Here is a 16,382-nt window from a genome sequence, read left to right as displayed (position 1 = left end):
AGGAAACTCGAGCAGCACGTCAAGGGACCTCAGGGACAGTGGAATCCACATTATCCGTGGCCCATCTGTAGTTTGCCCCCCTTCAGCAGAAACCAAGACAAAAAGCAAGCCTCTGACCGCCACCACCCACACCCAAAGTCTGAGGTAGGTGAACGTGCCGAAGGGGTCTTGAGATCCTCAAAGGCTGAACCCATCCCTGGGTTTGCCAAAGCTGGACTCCCAGTCACCGCCTGCAGCCTCTATCTGCAGGCCCCCTCCAACCACGAATGACTCCAGCACGTGCCCTAATGCCAAGACTCCACTCCACACGAGCATCACAGCCCGAGGACAAATGGATAATCGGTGTCCTTACATGCCTGAGCATCTCAAGATTCGAGTCCCTCTGTGGGTTTACCCGCACTGGCCCCCCCACCCAGTCCCTGCTTCCAGCCTCTTTCTAACCAAACCGAACTCCATTGAATTGAACGGGGCTCCTGACACTAACACACTTCTGGACCCTGAGGCCCCAGCGCCTCCCAAGGTGACCTGTTGGTGGGGCCTTGGACCTTTCCTCATACTCACCTTAAGTCCAGGAGTAGGGTCCCATAAGTCACTGACAAGTGCCTGAATGTAATACATGTTTGCCCCACATAGGATAACATTACAGCTGCAGAAACTGCAGTGTAAAATTTTGAAAAACATAAAAATTCATAACTCGAAAAGTACCTACCTGATTCCGATGATCTTGGTATCTAAATTCATATAAAAAGCAGTGTTTTTTTTATAAATTGGGGTTGGTATTCTTTATTGAGTGTGTGTCTCACTTACTGCCTTTGTGTGTGCAGTAAATGCTTAGCACTACCCTCTGATAAGCCTAACTGCTTGCCCACACTACCACAAAAACGAGCATTTAGGTTAGCATTTCTGCCTCTGTCAGCCAATTGGTGTTTGCCTTGACTCTTTACACAGTGTACCTCATATTGGTCCACTATATAAAGAGCCAGTTTCCTACAATCCCCAACTGCCATGTTTACTCATGAGTCCCTAGTGAAGTGGTACAACAAGTACCCAGGGCCTATAAATTAAATGCTACTAGCGGGCCTGCAGCATGGATTGTGCCACCCACTTAAGTAGCCCTTTGAACATATCTCAGGCCTGCCATTGCAGACTGTGTGTGCAGTTTGAAACTGCCATTTCTACCTGGCAAAATAAACCTTTTGCCAGGCCCAAATCTTTTTAATATATACGTTATCCATAGAATAGGCCCTGGACAGCCCAGAGGGCAGGACGCCCAGAGGGGAGGGTACTATGAATTTAAAAAGTAGGACATGTATTTTTAAGTTTCACATGTCCTGGTAGTGAAAAACTCTTTAAATTTGTTTTTCACTACTGCAAGGCCTATCTCTCACATAGGATAATATTGGAGTAGCCTTATTAGATTTTATAAGTGTAATTTCCAAATGGGAAGAAATAAATGGTTCATGTTTGGTGTCTAGGAATCCTAATTTAAAATCTTAACTTAAGGTGAAGCCGGATTTTAAATTACAGTTCGGAAAAAGCAGCTTTTAGAAAGCAAAAGACACACAAATGATGGACGGAATGCAAAACAAATCAAACATTGACCTCCAGTCAAGAGATCTGGGTTACATCCATTGTTCTTTTGCTCACCATGCCACCCCAGTTCAGACTCGGCCATATGCAAATCAGTCTTGACCCTGCTCCTCATTGGAACAGTCCAGCCCGAACTGCCAAGCCAGGTCTTCCCCCGACCAGAAACAAGCATCCTGGGACCGGTTTCGGGGCATCATTCCATCAGCCAGGCTAGCTTAAGTCCAGTGGCTCAGGGAGCCGGGGACCCATGTCTGGGTATACCTGGCACACTTAGGGTGAGAAGGCAAAAGGCACACAAATGATGGATGGAATGCAGAACAAATCGAACATTCACCTCCAGTCAAGAGATCGGGGTTAAATCCATTGCTCTTTTGCTCACCATGCCTCCCCAGATTTAACCCAGGTCTCTTGACTGGGGGAGAATGTTTGATTTATTCAGCATTCCGGCCATCATTTTTTGCCACAGCACTTTTTGGCCTAAGCAGATGGGTATGTCCAGATGTGGGTCCCTTGCTCGCTGTGCCACTGGATTGTCCCTTGCTCGCTGTACCACTGGATTCAAGCTAGCCTGGCTGATGAGCGGTGATATACCCCAAAACCAGTCCCAGGATGATTGTTTCTGGTCCAGGGAGGACCCGGCTTGGCGGTTCAGGCTGGACTGTTCCCAAGAGGAGCAGATTTAAGACTGATTTACATATGGCTGGGTCCAATCTGGGGTGGTGTAGTGAGCAAAAGATCATTAGATTTAACCCAGATCTCTCGACTGGGGGAGAATGTTTGATTTATTCAGCATTCGGTCTATCATTTGTTGTGGCAGCATTTTTAGAATGTTGCAGTTTTCTCACCTTAGCCATTTGGTGCCTGCAGCCGGTCTCCTTTTCCATAACTGGGTGTAGTTGGCACTTGGGCTCTGTGTATTCCTCCTAGAGAGCCACGCACAATTGGAGGTTAGGTGTGACTGGATCGGCCATGACTGGCAGGACTGGAGGGAGGAGCTGGGACCAGCCTCACTTATACCGGAATAGGCTGTGTTCTGTCTCCACACAAAGGGCTTAATGACCCAGCATTGTCACTTCAGCCAGCTTGGAGCCAGGGCAGGGGAGGTAGGGAATTCCATGCACTTCAAAAGGCAAAGGCTAGAAGCTTCTACTACCTTCCAAATCCAGGGCACCAGGGTATAAAAAGGGGAGCTCAGACACAAACTCTTCAGTACACTTCAGGACCCGTGGATACCTGGCCAGGAACAAGGACTGCTGTGCTGCTACAAGGACTGCCACTCTGCTGGCCTTCTGCTCTAGAAGAAACTGCTACCCTGCTTTGCTCACCTGTAGCCTGATGTCCTCTTGCCTGGGGAAGAACTGGATCTGCAACTCTATACTGAACCCAGGACCCAATAGTCACTCAAAGGGCTAGTGTGGTGGCCTCCTGATCTGAGTCTCAAGGACATAACATGCTTCCAAACAGCTTCTGGACCTGTTTTTAGCAAGGTCCCGAACCCAAAACGTGCCCCTCAGTTCCTGGACCTTTGGTGTGGCTATTTAACTCTTAAATTCAAGCTTTTGGGATCTTTGTGAACTCAACGGGCCCATTCACACCGGAACCACATCACTCACACCCAAAATCAGCATGAGCTGCTGCAAGACCGTCTCTTCACACAGCAGCATCGTCCCCTGGCGAAAGGCCGCCAATGTGACGCTCCAGCCCTCCCACGACCCCAGGACTGCTCTTCGTGCCATTCGGACTGCCGTCCACAACGCTCTTCACTCTTGGTGATCCTCTTTAACACGAATGGGACTCTTGGCGCAAGACTTCAACTGAACTAATTTGGGACTGTATCTGACCCGGGCTCCAGTGTGGTCAGCCTGAACATCTGACTTTGACCCGGTCCAGTGGGACCAGATAGCCACGGTTGGCGCTTTATGCTTTTAGGTTCTATACTAGTTTTTTCTTTAAAAAATTGTAATTCCGGTTCTACTAATTTGATTTTTGTCGTTTGGGTCTTGTTTTATTTATTAAATTTAGCCCTATTTTTCCCTGGTGTGGGATCTTTTTATGTGGTGTTTTCACTGCTTTGCTGTTTGAAGTGTTGCACACATACCTTACATTGCCTTCGAAGTTTAGCCTGACTGCTCTGTGCCAAGCTACCAGGGGGTTGAGCACAGAATAATTTGGGGTTTGCTCGTGTCCTACCCGGACTAGGATTGTGGTTGCTGCTTGACCAGGGCTCACTCCCTAATCAACCAGTAACCCGATTTCTTACACTGCTGCATTGTTTTGTACCAAGTTGTTGTTGAGGTGAGCTATTTGATCTCTTGGTATATGAAGCTAATGAGAGTCTGAGGGCAAGTTGGTCGTGGTGAAGGCTGTACAAAAAAAAACAATTACTTTGTCGATGGCATCAGAAAATTGTGAGATGGGTCTAACCTCCATACAAGTTTCAGGTGACAAGAATCTACATGACAAAGGTTTTCTTCCCACATAAGCACTAACCTGAGTTTAGGATCCATAAACATACCAGTCTGCTCAGAGATCAGTTATTTATATGGTGCTAGAACCTGGTTTTGTTTATGAATTAGAATATCGATTTGGAGATGTTGATAATGCACTGAACTGAATTCACCAAAATGGTGTGGTTTTTACAAAATGGAGCTGTCGAGTTTCATAATGTCCGTGTTAATATGAAAACCATACACTGTTTATGGGGTTATTCCCCATGTTGGTATCACCCACTGAGCTGACAATCCCCTAACACCCCAGCCAAAGACTCAGATTAATAGTGCCTTAACTGTGGTGAAGCTCTGCATATGCCGGCAGAAGACTTCAGGCTAAACGTATTATGATTTTGAAACATGCAGACACACGACAAACTGACAAACTAGCAGCAACACAGGACTAGAATTTGTACCTTAATATCAGTTTCTGGCCAGTTGTCCAAAATTGATCTGATATGACCTCTGTCTAAAATTGAAATGAATAATCCTCTGAAACACAAAGAAATGAAAATGATTTACATGCCATGACTATAAAATAAAAGAAATCTCCAAGTAAGCAATATATATTTTTTAAGCACTGCCATACACTTAAAATAGGACTGCATGAATCAAAATTGTTTGTTCTGGGAGTGGAGGGGGCGATTTACTTATTGGGAAAAACTTTAGTGTGTAAAATTAATTTTCAGAAAGAGGTTTGTGTGTGTGTGTTTGTGCGTGTGAAGGAGCATTTCACATGTTATCAGCAGTGCTTAATTTGTAAAGGAATGCGTGCCGGTGCTCAAAGCTCTTCTCAGAAGCCAGCAGCCAGTGCAATTAAGTGTTGTCACATGGAATACCAAGGCTGCATAGATTTAGAACACGTCATAACTCTTTAAGCCACTACCAGATACTCCCTGCCCATTTATCAAACTCTTGCTGGTCCCTGCTTTCCCTCTTTGTGATGGGTGTTCCGTCTTATTCTTCCTCTGTCTTTCCAATACGTATTTTTAACCCTGTCTTGCTCTTTCTTGGTTAATGCTTGGAGTGGGAGAATAAGTGCCGATGGCACCTTCCGGCAACCACCTGCTCAAATTAAGCAGTCTTTACAGAAAAGGCAAGGATTTGTTGTCAGTGGAGTCTGAACTCACTAACCTACTGAGCAGATCTAATGCACATTGATAGGCAGATATAGAACGATGCAGCATCTCTCAGCAGTGATGCCATACTGAGAAAGGTATAGAAGTTCTTCAACATTTTCAACAATTTTTGAAACCGAGCAATAGGGTTCTAAAGTAAAGTCCAAGTAATGGTGATAGTGCACAACAAAAAGGATATTTTCCAAATTGATTTCAGTTGTTCAAGTCTTGTCTTTTATTCTTTGACAGAGCTTTTTCGGTGTGAGCCCCCTGTCAGCCTCATGGACTTCATCAGGGCTGCAGGCAAACAAAAGTATATAATAACCAAAATACATAAGCATGTATCGCTGATCAGCGATACATGCTTATGTATTTTGGTTATTATATACTTTTGTTTGCCTGCAGCCCTGATGAAGTCCATGAGGCTGACAGGGGGCTCACACCGAAAAAGCTCTGTCAAAGAATAAAAGACAAGACTTGAACAACTGAAATCAATTTGGAAAATATCCTTTTTGTTGTGCACTATCACCATTACTTGGACTTTACTTTAGAACCCTATTGCTCGGTTTCAAAAATTGTTGACGTTGGGGGTAGACTTGGTTTACCGAGATTACGGCATTAGTGGTTGTCGCATTGTTAACCTAGTAGCAAGGGTTCTCTTTTACACTTAGAACGAATATAACATTTCTCTGCGCAATTTGTCCCTACCACTGTGGCTTGTCTTTTGTTCTTCAACATTTTAACTGCTTTTACCGGATCTTAACACTTGTTTGTATCAACTTTTATCGTACTGAAGAGGTAGTATGTGAATGCCTCTTATCAGAGGTAGAGAAAAAAAGCAACATAAAAAGGTACATATTGAGGAATGAAACGGTAAAGGATTATTGCCTGCTTTTTTATTCTGGGTGGAGGACTCGGACGTTGTTCCATTCCTTTTTAGGTCGTGCCTACAAAGCGCGTGCGGTGCTGCAGCACGAATTGTTTACAATTCAGTGCTCTTGTAACCCACCCACAGCATTCCACTAGTTGTTTTCGTTGTCACTCCTTTCCAGTCTTTCGATTGCTTTGCTCTCTGGAGCATGGACCAAGTACTTGCATTCTTCCTCATCCATGTTCTTCCTCATCTTTTTGCAACACACTATTTATTTTTTGTTATTTTAAAAAGCGTGCCAGCATTGTTCCTAGAGGTTCAATGTGCTTTCCTAATTTAAACACAGGCATTCAATGATACACAAGGATTAATTGATGGTCTTGCCACAGAAGCCCAGGAAGCAGAAAGCCATGGGAACTTGAAAGAACTCTACTACATAACAAGGAAACTCTATGGCAGATAGAGCAAGCCAGAAAGATCGGGTAAAGACAAAGCAGGGAAAACAATCATGGGTAACGATGGTCAACAACGAATATGGGTGGAGCACTTTGAAGAACTGCTAAGCACCTTTTATAGACTATACTCATAGATAATTATATGAAGTGCTACATAAAAACGCAACCATTCTGCTTATTCTTCTGCTTACTATTATTATTATTATTATAGTAAGTGCTATGGCATGATAATTGAAGTATGTATTCCGATCTATATATATATATATATATATATATATATATATATATATATATATATATATATATATATATATATATATATATATCCTTGACAACAACACATCTGCCTCTGGGAGCAGGAAGGCTGAAGCGGTGTAAGCAATGGCCACTTATCAGGGATGAGTCAACTTGGTGGGTACATTGATGGGTGGATGGAAAAGCAACTGCCATGAAAGTTCCTTCCTTTTAAGTGGAAATACCAGGTGGGGATGCCAGGAACAGAACCCAATGAACCTCAGAACTTTTTCAGGCATTAGTATTTGTCCACCCTAAAAGGGAAAACTAGTTTTAACACAGGAAGAGAAGGTGTTACTTCCTTTCCACAGAGGTGTGCCTGAAAGGAAATATTACGCTCCTGAAAGGGGGTAAATTATTATTATTATTAATGAGTTTTATAACGCGCCTGGTTACCCTTGGGCATCCCCGCACTAGAGGCATCTTGAATAAGGGGCTCTACAAAGGTCTGCAGTACATGGGAGAGTGGAAGTACTGTAAACGAAGAGTGGATTTCCACAAGTCAGTTGCCACAATTGAGTATACGATTTCTCCAGTACAGACACAAGGAAAAAGAGATCCCTGCTCTTAAAAAGATCCATCAGATTAATTGTGAAATGATGGACTGCAGCAGACCTGGCTAGACAGGGACCTGGTGCCTAGAAGCCTCCCCTGAGGACCCAGACTGTATAAGAGAGCAGACGTGACTTTCCTGCAGTCAACTTGGCACGTGGTAATTTTTCAAACTCCAGTACAGGTGCTATTTTTATCCCTGGACAAACATCCTCAGTAGGTAAGGTTTTAGGTAATTCTCAGAGATATGATTTCATTAGATTTTAAAATTTGTAAATCACACAATTATCCAAAACCGAAAGGAATTACTACAACCGGGAGGTAATTCAAAGCCTGGGAGGTTAGCACAAAAAAGGCCTAGCATACCATGAGCAACCTTGTAAATTTTGGGATGTTCATCAGATGTAGCGTACAAAAACAATTAGGTCTAGAAGGCAGATAGGGAGAGAAGAGCCATATATGGAATTGTGACAAAAGCATAAAGCATTGAAGATGCAGCATGTACCAGCGAAGGGAGAAAAGGTGAGCAAAAATACTAGCGTAAGTCGAGCAGTGAACTGCAATTTGTAAATATTCAAAAGCCAGAAGTTCTCCAAAGATGGAATTACAATAATCTAAACTGCTAATGACAAGAAAGAGACTGAACTAAAGTTTCCTCAGAGCTTTTTCCAGTACTAAAAACATTTTGGTAGGGATACCCGCCTACATATTATTTAATTTCTGAAAGGCATCATTCAGAAACCAAAGAAAACAGTGTAATGTGCACTCTGAGCATCCACTGTTTTTTCTTTAGTGAGGCAGTGTAGCAGACACACGTGCACATGCTCCTCAGATTTGAGAGTGGATATGCATGGTGTTGCTTGATGCACTTGCTCTCCATGGCCTATAGTTTATGCAATCTCATCTCAAATTACCCTTCGTCTAGTCCTTGGTTTTAAAGGCTGGAGCAACTTGTGTGGACAGGGGCATATAAAAGCTGCCCCATTAACACAGTGTACCTTGTTGTTTAGCATTAGCTAAACAGGGCAGGGCCTTTAGCAAGTCTAGTGTGTGTTTGGAACCTCCAGCCCACCAACCCCCCCGCTATTACCAGACTAGGGGGTGGGGGGCAAAGGGCTAAGGTGAAAGACCTTAAAATTTCAGCTCTGCATGAGTGGTTTAATTCTTTAAAATCCCAGTTTGCAAAGATTCGGAGTTTTTTTCACAAGTGCTACATCAAGGTTCTCATTGTTTGCCAGGTGATAGATTGCTGAATCACAGTCAATGACATTTATTACTGGTTTATACAAGTTCTTTTACAATTTACTCAGTTACTACTTCCCAAGATTCATTCTTTTCCTGGACTGTAGTTTCCAGGCTCTGCTTTACAGTATCAATCTTTCCATCTGGGCCAGTTTTATTTCCCGCAGACCACAACCAAATCCAGTCCTATTGATCAAGGATTTTCCTTTCCAGGAGATAAATCGGTTTCATTTTCTTTTCCCCTTTGGTGTAATTTTTTTCTCTCCAATCTCAGTTTTGACATTTTCCTAAATCTTGCAGGGGCGCAAGTCCTTGCATTTAGAAGAAAGAGAGACTAAAGGTAAGGTGTTGCCTGACAGCTTGTATCCATCTCTACTGGAGAAGTTCCTGTATTAGTAGAGTTTTTTCAAAAGCCCTACTTGATTCCTCTCTCCCCCCCCCCCCTCATTGGTTCCTCTTTCCTGAATCCACATCCCCTTTCAAACTCCAGCTCCTTTTCCGCAAGGCCAGTTATATGACGCTTTTGTGGGTAAAACGCCCCCATGCACCATGGGTAAGTAAAGTCATCTTCACTTCCTTGGTATGACATCTTGCTGTTTCTGCATTTTGAGTATTCCCTTTTGATCCCAGCATCTAAATGTAAATTCTCTCATTCACAGGGACCTCCTACCTGCCTGTTCAGAGCCAACCATGGAGGTCACCATTCCCGCTTATGGCTCTGTATATTCTACCTCCTTATACTATTAGTAGCATGTTTAGGGTTACACAACCCATTTCTATAGTTTTCTTTGAAATCTTTGTATCTGCAATCAAATGAGAGAGGAAGAAAGGGAAAAGAGCTCTTCACACGGAGGGATGGCAACCAATTAGGTTATGCAGTTTCTGTAACAATGAAGGACATTTTGACTAAGAGAATGTTTCTTTATTTTTATAAAGTGTTACCAGTGTTCATGAACAACTATTTGAATATTGTAGTCAAATGCTTATTTTTGTATAGGCCCTAAGTTTTTCTTACTGGATTTACTGGCGTATTTTTACTGTAGACACTTGGAAGCCAGTAAACACCCTGAGTGCATATGCTTTGACCACTGAAACAAGACAATAAGTAGACTAACACCAACAGCTTAGTTACATTTTTGGTAAGGCCACAGTACAAATATGTAAAAATTACAAATCACAAAAGTAGTATAAAAGTTAAATATAACAAGTGGCTTTCTATCACTCACAGGAGACATTTAAACATGGGACAATGCAGTCTTAGCATCCCTGGAAGCTGCACGCCACTATATTTAAGAAGCAAACTTCTAATGGCAACTAAGCCAAGTATAAAATATGCCTTGGAGCCCACAAAGCTTAAAAGGCATAATTTGTGAAATGAGACATGCCAAATATGTAGCTGACATATCTCTGCAGTAACATAATTCAAAAGTACTAATAACTGCAGAGACTGAAGCAGCCTTTTCATTTGTAAGACCTCTTTAAACTACAAAATTCATATTTTTCAAACTTTGCTTGTGAAAAACCTAGAAAATCCATCTTCAATGAATTTTTTACTTAATGACCTAATGAAAATTTAAATTATAGTTAAACTTAAAGTAGTAGTATAAATGCCACTGTAGGTCCATATGTTGTCTCTATGAGGCTTTCCCCTCATGCAGCGACAGTTAATTTCCAGTGATTAGATTTCTCCAGTCTAGGGCTAACCTGGATTAACTGTACGCATCCCTCATCAGGCTCTTCCTGGGGAGAAAAAAAAATACATAACTCTTGTGGCAGCTGCCCTGCTGAAGGATACTTGGCGAGTAGGCAGGGCAGATTAAATACAAGAACATCGGTCTATTTTTATCTGAAGGTTATTACGGGAAGGGGATGATGATAATGCCGAATGGATACACAAAGCATAGGTGAAAGAAAGTAAATGGTAAGGGTCTGTTCCCAGACTCCGTCTCAATAGAGTGGTGGCAGGGAAACAAACTCATTTTAACTGGTAATCTCATGGCAGGACTGGAACAACTCCGGCATCATGGAAAAGTTTGGGATAGAGCTTTCTGGGATTAATTAAGCAGTAATATAGAAGAACCGTTGAAAAGTTAGGAATAGATCAGTGTGGGAAGTTGCTAAGGACCAACCATTGACGAGTTGCTACTATATCTGGGGGCTCCTATCACCTGGAACTCAGAGCACAATTAGACACGCCAGGGGCAAGAAGAAAGATAGCAAGTCTGCTTGCTTTCGGCCTGGGAGATGAGTGGAGTCTTGTATCCTGCTCGGCCTTGTAACCAAACTCTTGGAGTGATTCTCAAAGGGTGAGGAAAGCTACCCTTGTCTAGTACACAAGGAAATCCTGGATAATACCACACCTTGGTAGAAGGAATCAATATGCATATGTGGCTCTGGAAGACATTTTCCAACCTCTACAGTCTACGTACCAAGGTAACCCAAGAAACAGACAACATAAGCACGCGTGATTCCCTGGTGTATCTTAATCAGAGATTTTTGCTGCGGGAATCAAAGCTTCTGCTGGACGTCATGCAGAAGTAATACATCCTGGAGCCCTGCTTGGCTGTAGCTTCCATCTTTGCTGCAGAAGAATTTCAAGCTCAATACCAGTGATTAAGTCAAAACTTAGATCCGGATGGTAAAATAAGTTGGTAAGAAGATCCCAGTGGCAAGAGGATATCGGTGGCTAGAGTGTTCAAGTTTGTCCAACTGGGATGTTTGGACACCCAAACTCGTGTGTCAGTCTAGCCCCAAATGAAACTTATTCAACCTTGTGGAGCCCTCTGCAGCCACAGCATACTGCCTGGCCCTGCTGACAGACTTTTAGCTCATCAAAAAGGGTGGGATAAAGAAACTGTTGATCAGGGGGAACCACTGGAGTTTATGTGACATACGCTCCCTTGTGGTCAGCCTAAAAAGGTGTATAGGGCCCGGTTATCGACTTCCTGTATACTACCATTGAGTTTGGCCTCCACATTGTTTTCTAGGGACACTTTTTAGGTGGAGGCGGCATGTGCATTTCAATAATGTTTAACTGGAGATGAAGCACTAGCCAAGTAAATAAATGCTTGTCGTGAAGTAGTTTTCACTATGTAATCTGTGTCCATACCCAGCAAGAGAAAACACACAAACGATGCCTAAATAAGGCTGAACAAATTTGCATTATTAAGAATGTTCAATAGATCGAAATATTTGACAATAATGCTCAGGTATCGCAATGGTGGTTGATTTATGCATCTGCAAAGTAAGAGTCGCTAAATATACGTATATGTTGGGTCCAAACTACAGGATTCTTGGCGCAGGTTGAAAGGGTTAAGTACTGCAAATGAGTGGTATCCTGCTGCTATTTGCAAAGCAGCTAAAATCAGTTTACCAAGAACAGTGATATGTCTTCTAAGGTTCCTTGATGTAATCTTGCAACTACTCAACTATTATTAAAAATTTCAATGGCAAGGGTTAGCACTTACTTTGGTCTTCTGAAGATGTGTCCATACTGTGAGCAGGCTAGGCCAACCGTTGGAGTGTACACTATAGGCATCAATCGCTCAATGTCGTCCTGTAGCACCCTATAAAACAACTTTTCATTTCTTTCCTGGATTCCCATTACATAGATGTACCTAAAAAACAGGCACAATGAAATGAAGGTAGGTGAGAATATCACAGGATTTAACAAAGCATTTACACTCAAATGAAATGTTTTCCTCAAGTCCACAAAATAACCAAATTGCAACTGAACAGATGCACAACCTTCACAGATGTCAGAGTATTTGAAGGCACTGGCTACCCACTGACTTCCCTGAAATAAAAAGCAGGTAAACTTCTAGATAATGGCAACTTTGATAAACCTTAAACACACTGAACGTTTCAGCAGTCATGGAACATGTCACAGTGGAATTCTCTTCCTCTTGTTCATTGGTCCTTTACTGATGGATACGCATTCATTTTTCCTGCTGTCTGAAACATGGAGCCAAAGTCAGCTTTGCAGATTGGGGGGGGGAGGGAGGAGGCCTAGAAGAGCAGTTCTGCTGCATATCATCAGTAATATGGATTTAACCAACTAATCATTATTGTAAAGTAGGATTTATACCATGACCCACTCTGCAGAATTTGCACAAAGAATAAATAACAAAAATAGTAGCATTTCTGCAGTGATCCACCCTTGGAACCACCACATGGACATTCATTTATGCTGGGAATCTGCTTTAAAGTATTCACTTCCTCTACAGTAATTTACAACTTCAAAAGAAGGTTCAAGAGTTCGATATGTCCCTAAAGGTGAATGCACTTCCCTTTTTAGAGTCACTAGTGGTATTAGGCAAGGTTGTGTTCTTGCACCACTTTTGTTCTCTCTTTACATTAACAATGTTCATACGTCCCTGCAAAGCTTGAATGCATATGCTCCCAGAGTTGGTAATCGTGCTATGCCAGTCCTTTTGTAAGTGGACGATGCTGTTCTGTTATCTAGGACAGCAAATGGGCTCCAATGTTTAATTGAAATTTTGCACAATTTATGAATGGAAAAGATTTGATACTTTACCTTAGTAAAACCTTCACAATGGTATGTGGAAAAGGAGAAATAAAGAGTAGAAGCCATCACGTTGAAGGTGTACGTATTGAAAGAACATCACATTTTTTCATATTTAGGGACTGGTTACTCTTCTCAAGGTTTTCATGAAACTATTTCTTGTCTGGAGAGTCACAGTAAGGCAAAAAACAAAGAACTGGAATGTGTCCCAAAATAATTAGCAGAGGCTGAGATTGATTCAAGCATTCCACATTTCACTTTTATATGTTCTTCAGTATCTTGCCCAAAGTGCAACTGGTATGTCCACCAGACATGGGTTGCACAATTTCTGTGCCACAGGAACCAAGCTGAAACTCACGGATAAAACCCAATCAGACCAAAGCCATTATGGTCCGGCCGTTTCCTATTCAGAGGGGACCTAACCTGGCAGTTCGGGTTGGACTATTGTTGTTGGACAAGGACCAGGCCTGATTTGCATGAGTGTGATTCTTATCTGGAGTGGTACACGGGCAAAAAATGGCTGGACTGAAATGCAGCCCGAGCAATTATCAGTAGCTAAGATTAGTTAAAGTTTTCAACCCAGCACTCTTTTGTTTTCCTAATATGCTAAAGTTGGCATGCACCTCAATCGTTGAAAACATCCTATTGTACGGACTGTCACTTTCTTGTTATTATATTATTAATATTATGTCGATTGTACTGGTGACTGCTGCAGCAGGCAATGCGGTTCTGTATATAGGGGCACGGCTCAGTGAGTGTTTTGTTTGAAATTTCCAATAAAGAAAGGTAGACAACGACCCAATTGCACAACTCCTGTATGCTCATCTGTTTAGGGATGGAGCAGAGTGCAAACTGACCTCAGGACAGACTCCGACGTGTGTTTCTCACTACGTTCGGCCACCAAAATGTCAGAATATCTCAAGTAGGATTTTCTGTTGTCAAAGATACAAACAACTGGATTCTAGCCCCACTTAGTAGATGAATGAGCCGACAATTTCGCATTAAACTCCAATTTAAACAGGGGAAAAAAGGACCAGAGTCCACTGTGTCTAGGGGCCATTCTGGGAACATCATAAATCAGGACAACCAGCAGCTATCTTCACCATCATCCCCATCAGCCTTCTGAATGTTACAAGCTTTTTTTTTATTTATTTTTTTAACTTTTATTGCTGTCATGTGCATCGAGTACAGCTGATCACCATCACACAGTTACAGTTATTCATTTACATAATATACAAAGTAATATCACTATATGAAAGAAGCGCAAGTACAATCGCTCCAACCTCACTGGAATGTTACAATCTTGATTGTTTAGAATATTCACGGTCAGACTGCCACACCAACGACATGGCAGCAATATGCCCCAAGTAGATTTCATGGGACGAGAGCAACCATTACTATATTCCATTAGATGTGCCCCTAACTAGGTTAATAACTTTCATAACATTCATTTTTAAAAACATGCTACGTGTGTGTGCTACATCTACAAACTTTTCCAAAGGGTCGTCCATCTTCTCCAAATTCTTATGGAACCGCACAGCTTGGATGTCTTGCGTTTCTATTTTTGGAGGCTGTAGACCCTGAAGTCCAAGGATCTGACGCTCCTGCAAAGTAAATGCCATGCCCTGGAAATAGAAAAAGTACACAGATTAGAGTGTTAAAAGTGTATATTTTCATACATGATTGGGCAATGACAAATCTTGCTGTTGTCACAGATATGCAATGGTTTCTGCCCAACATGGAAAACACTGTAAAGCTAGAATTTAGCGACTATGAACTACAAAGTTGGCCCGTTCTTGTCAATGGCATTTTGATGGCACATGCAGATTTTTTTTTAGGCGAGAATCTGAAGCTGCAGTCAAGGCCTGTGTAGTCTACCCTCTGTTAATCAACACCGTGTTATCTGCACAAAGGGCTGAAAAGTGAACCTTGCCAAAACGTTTAGGTAGAAAGTACTTTTGGAGTATCTGCAGCTCACTTTGACCCCACCCTCAATGACCTGCATGTATCTCAGACCGCTTACTCTCTCCAGCACTTACACCTATCACACAATCTTCGCTATTGCCAAATGACTCCGCATCATGCTTCTCGCCTTAAATTCGCACCATCCAAACACCCTGTCCACACTCATCCACCTACTCTCATCCAGTCCTCAGACTTCTCCTTCTCTGCTGGTGGAATACCTCACCACGCCACTAGCAGAGCATGCTCATGCTATAAAAAAAAAATCAAAAAATGCTAGCTTGCACATGCTCCTTTTGTTGTGTTTAGTTCATGTATCAGTAATCCTCTTGCTCGCTCCTAGAAGGATCTCCTTTGCCATAGCTCACTTCTGAATCACTCCTTCTGATCTCACACAAACTCAAGAATACTCAAAGCAGAAATACTTCACCGCCTCAGCACATCATAATCATCCATCTATCCATTTTTTTTCTTCTAAAGAAAAAAAAAACACATTTTATTTTTGTTCCAAACTACCTGTCGGCACAGAACTTAGTGCTTATATTTGATGTTAATAAAATACGAGTTTTGATGCTTTTGAGTACACAAATTTCCTTTTTAATAAAAATCACAACCATTCTGGTGATTTTCTTTACATAACCCCCTTAGTTTGAGGCCAACCTCTACAATGTCTCTTATTTTACAGTGTCCCTTAATATTTTCTCCTAGGCCCCCATATTTTATTATATTTTTGGAGGCATTCACTACCTACCTTCGCATATATATATTTTTTCTTTGATCATATACCAGTATGTACCCGAAATGCAGTCCATCACTGTCTGGACTATACAGCTGCCTCAATTTGGGTACATTTTGTGTGCCACAATCAAGCCCGCATCACACAGAAGTTCAGTGTATTTCAGTGGTGCATGCGTATTCCCAACATAAATTTTGGCTCCTTCTATATGTGTATTGTCAATATTAGCTATATCCTTATTTGTTTTCTTGATCTATTGGCCACGTTTGACACAGGTGACAACCACACTCTACCAATGTCCATCAGCTCTCAAGGTATCCTCAGCTCAACCTTGATATGGTTCACTCTCATCTCTCCAGCTGCACGTCTAATTCAGCTTGAACTGCGACCTATCCTCACTCACTGACTAACTAGTTGGTGTCTCTGTATGGCCAAGCCCTGGTTCCACTGTTTTGCCATACATACCTTGCACATACCACCTGCCTTGGTGACATGGTTTCTTCTTTTGGATTCATCTACCACCTCTATACCCATGACAAACACATCTC

At 42.2% G+C, this 16,382-nt stretch overlaps 1 protein-coding gene across 4 annotated transcripts in view; it reads right to left on the bottom strand.

Moving 5' to 3' along the window:
• The window catches only part of ME2 (malic enzyme 2), a 110,676-nt gene that overhangs the window by 57,555 nt on the left and 36,739 nt on the right, over window positions 1-16,382 (bottom strand). For all 4 annotated transcript variants that reach the window (XM_085629775.1, XM_085629784.1, XM_085629803.1 and 1 more), the window contains exons 3-5: window positions 14,628-14,761; window positions 12,079-12,228; window positions 4,496-4,571 (exon numbers count right to left, since the gene is read on the bottom strand). In XM_085629775.1, coding sequence (XP_085485901.1) covers window positions 4,496-4,571; window positions 12,079-12,228; window positions 14,628-14,761 — 360 coding nt within the window. The remainder of the gene's footprint in view (window positions 1-4,495; window positions 4,572-12,078; window positions 12,229-14,627; window positions 14,762-16,382) is intronic.

The sequence above is a fragment of the Triturus cristatus genome, chromosome 2_1 (genome assembly GCF_964204655.1).
Source record: "Triturus cristatus chromosome 2_1, aTriCri1.1, whole genome shotgun sequence".
NCBI classification, from domain to species: domain Eukaryota; kingdom Metazoa; phylum Chordata; class Amphibia; order Caudata; family Salamandridae; genus Triturus; species Triturus cristatus.
The sequence above is the reverse complement of the archived record's forward strand: the minus strand, read 5'-3'. Positions and strand labels throughout refer to the sequence as shown.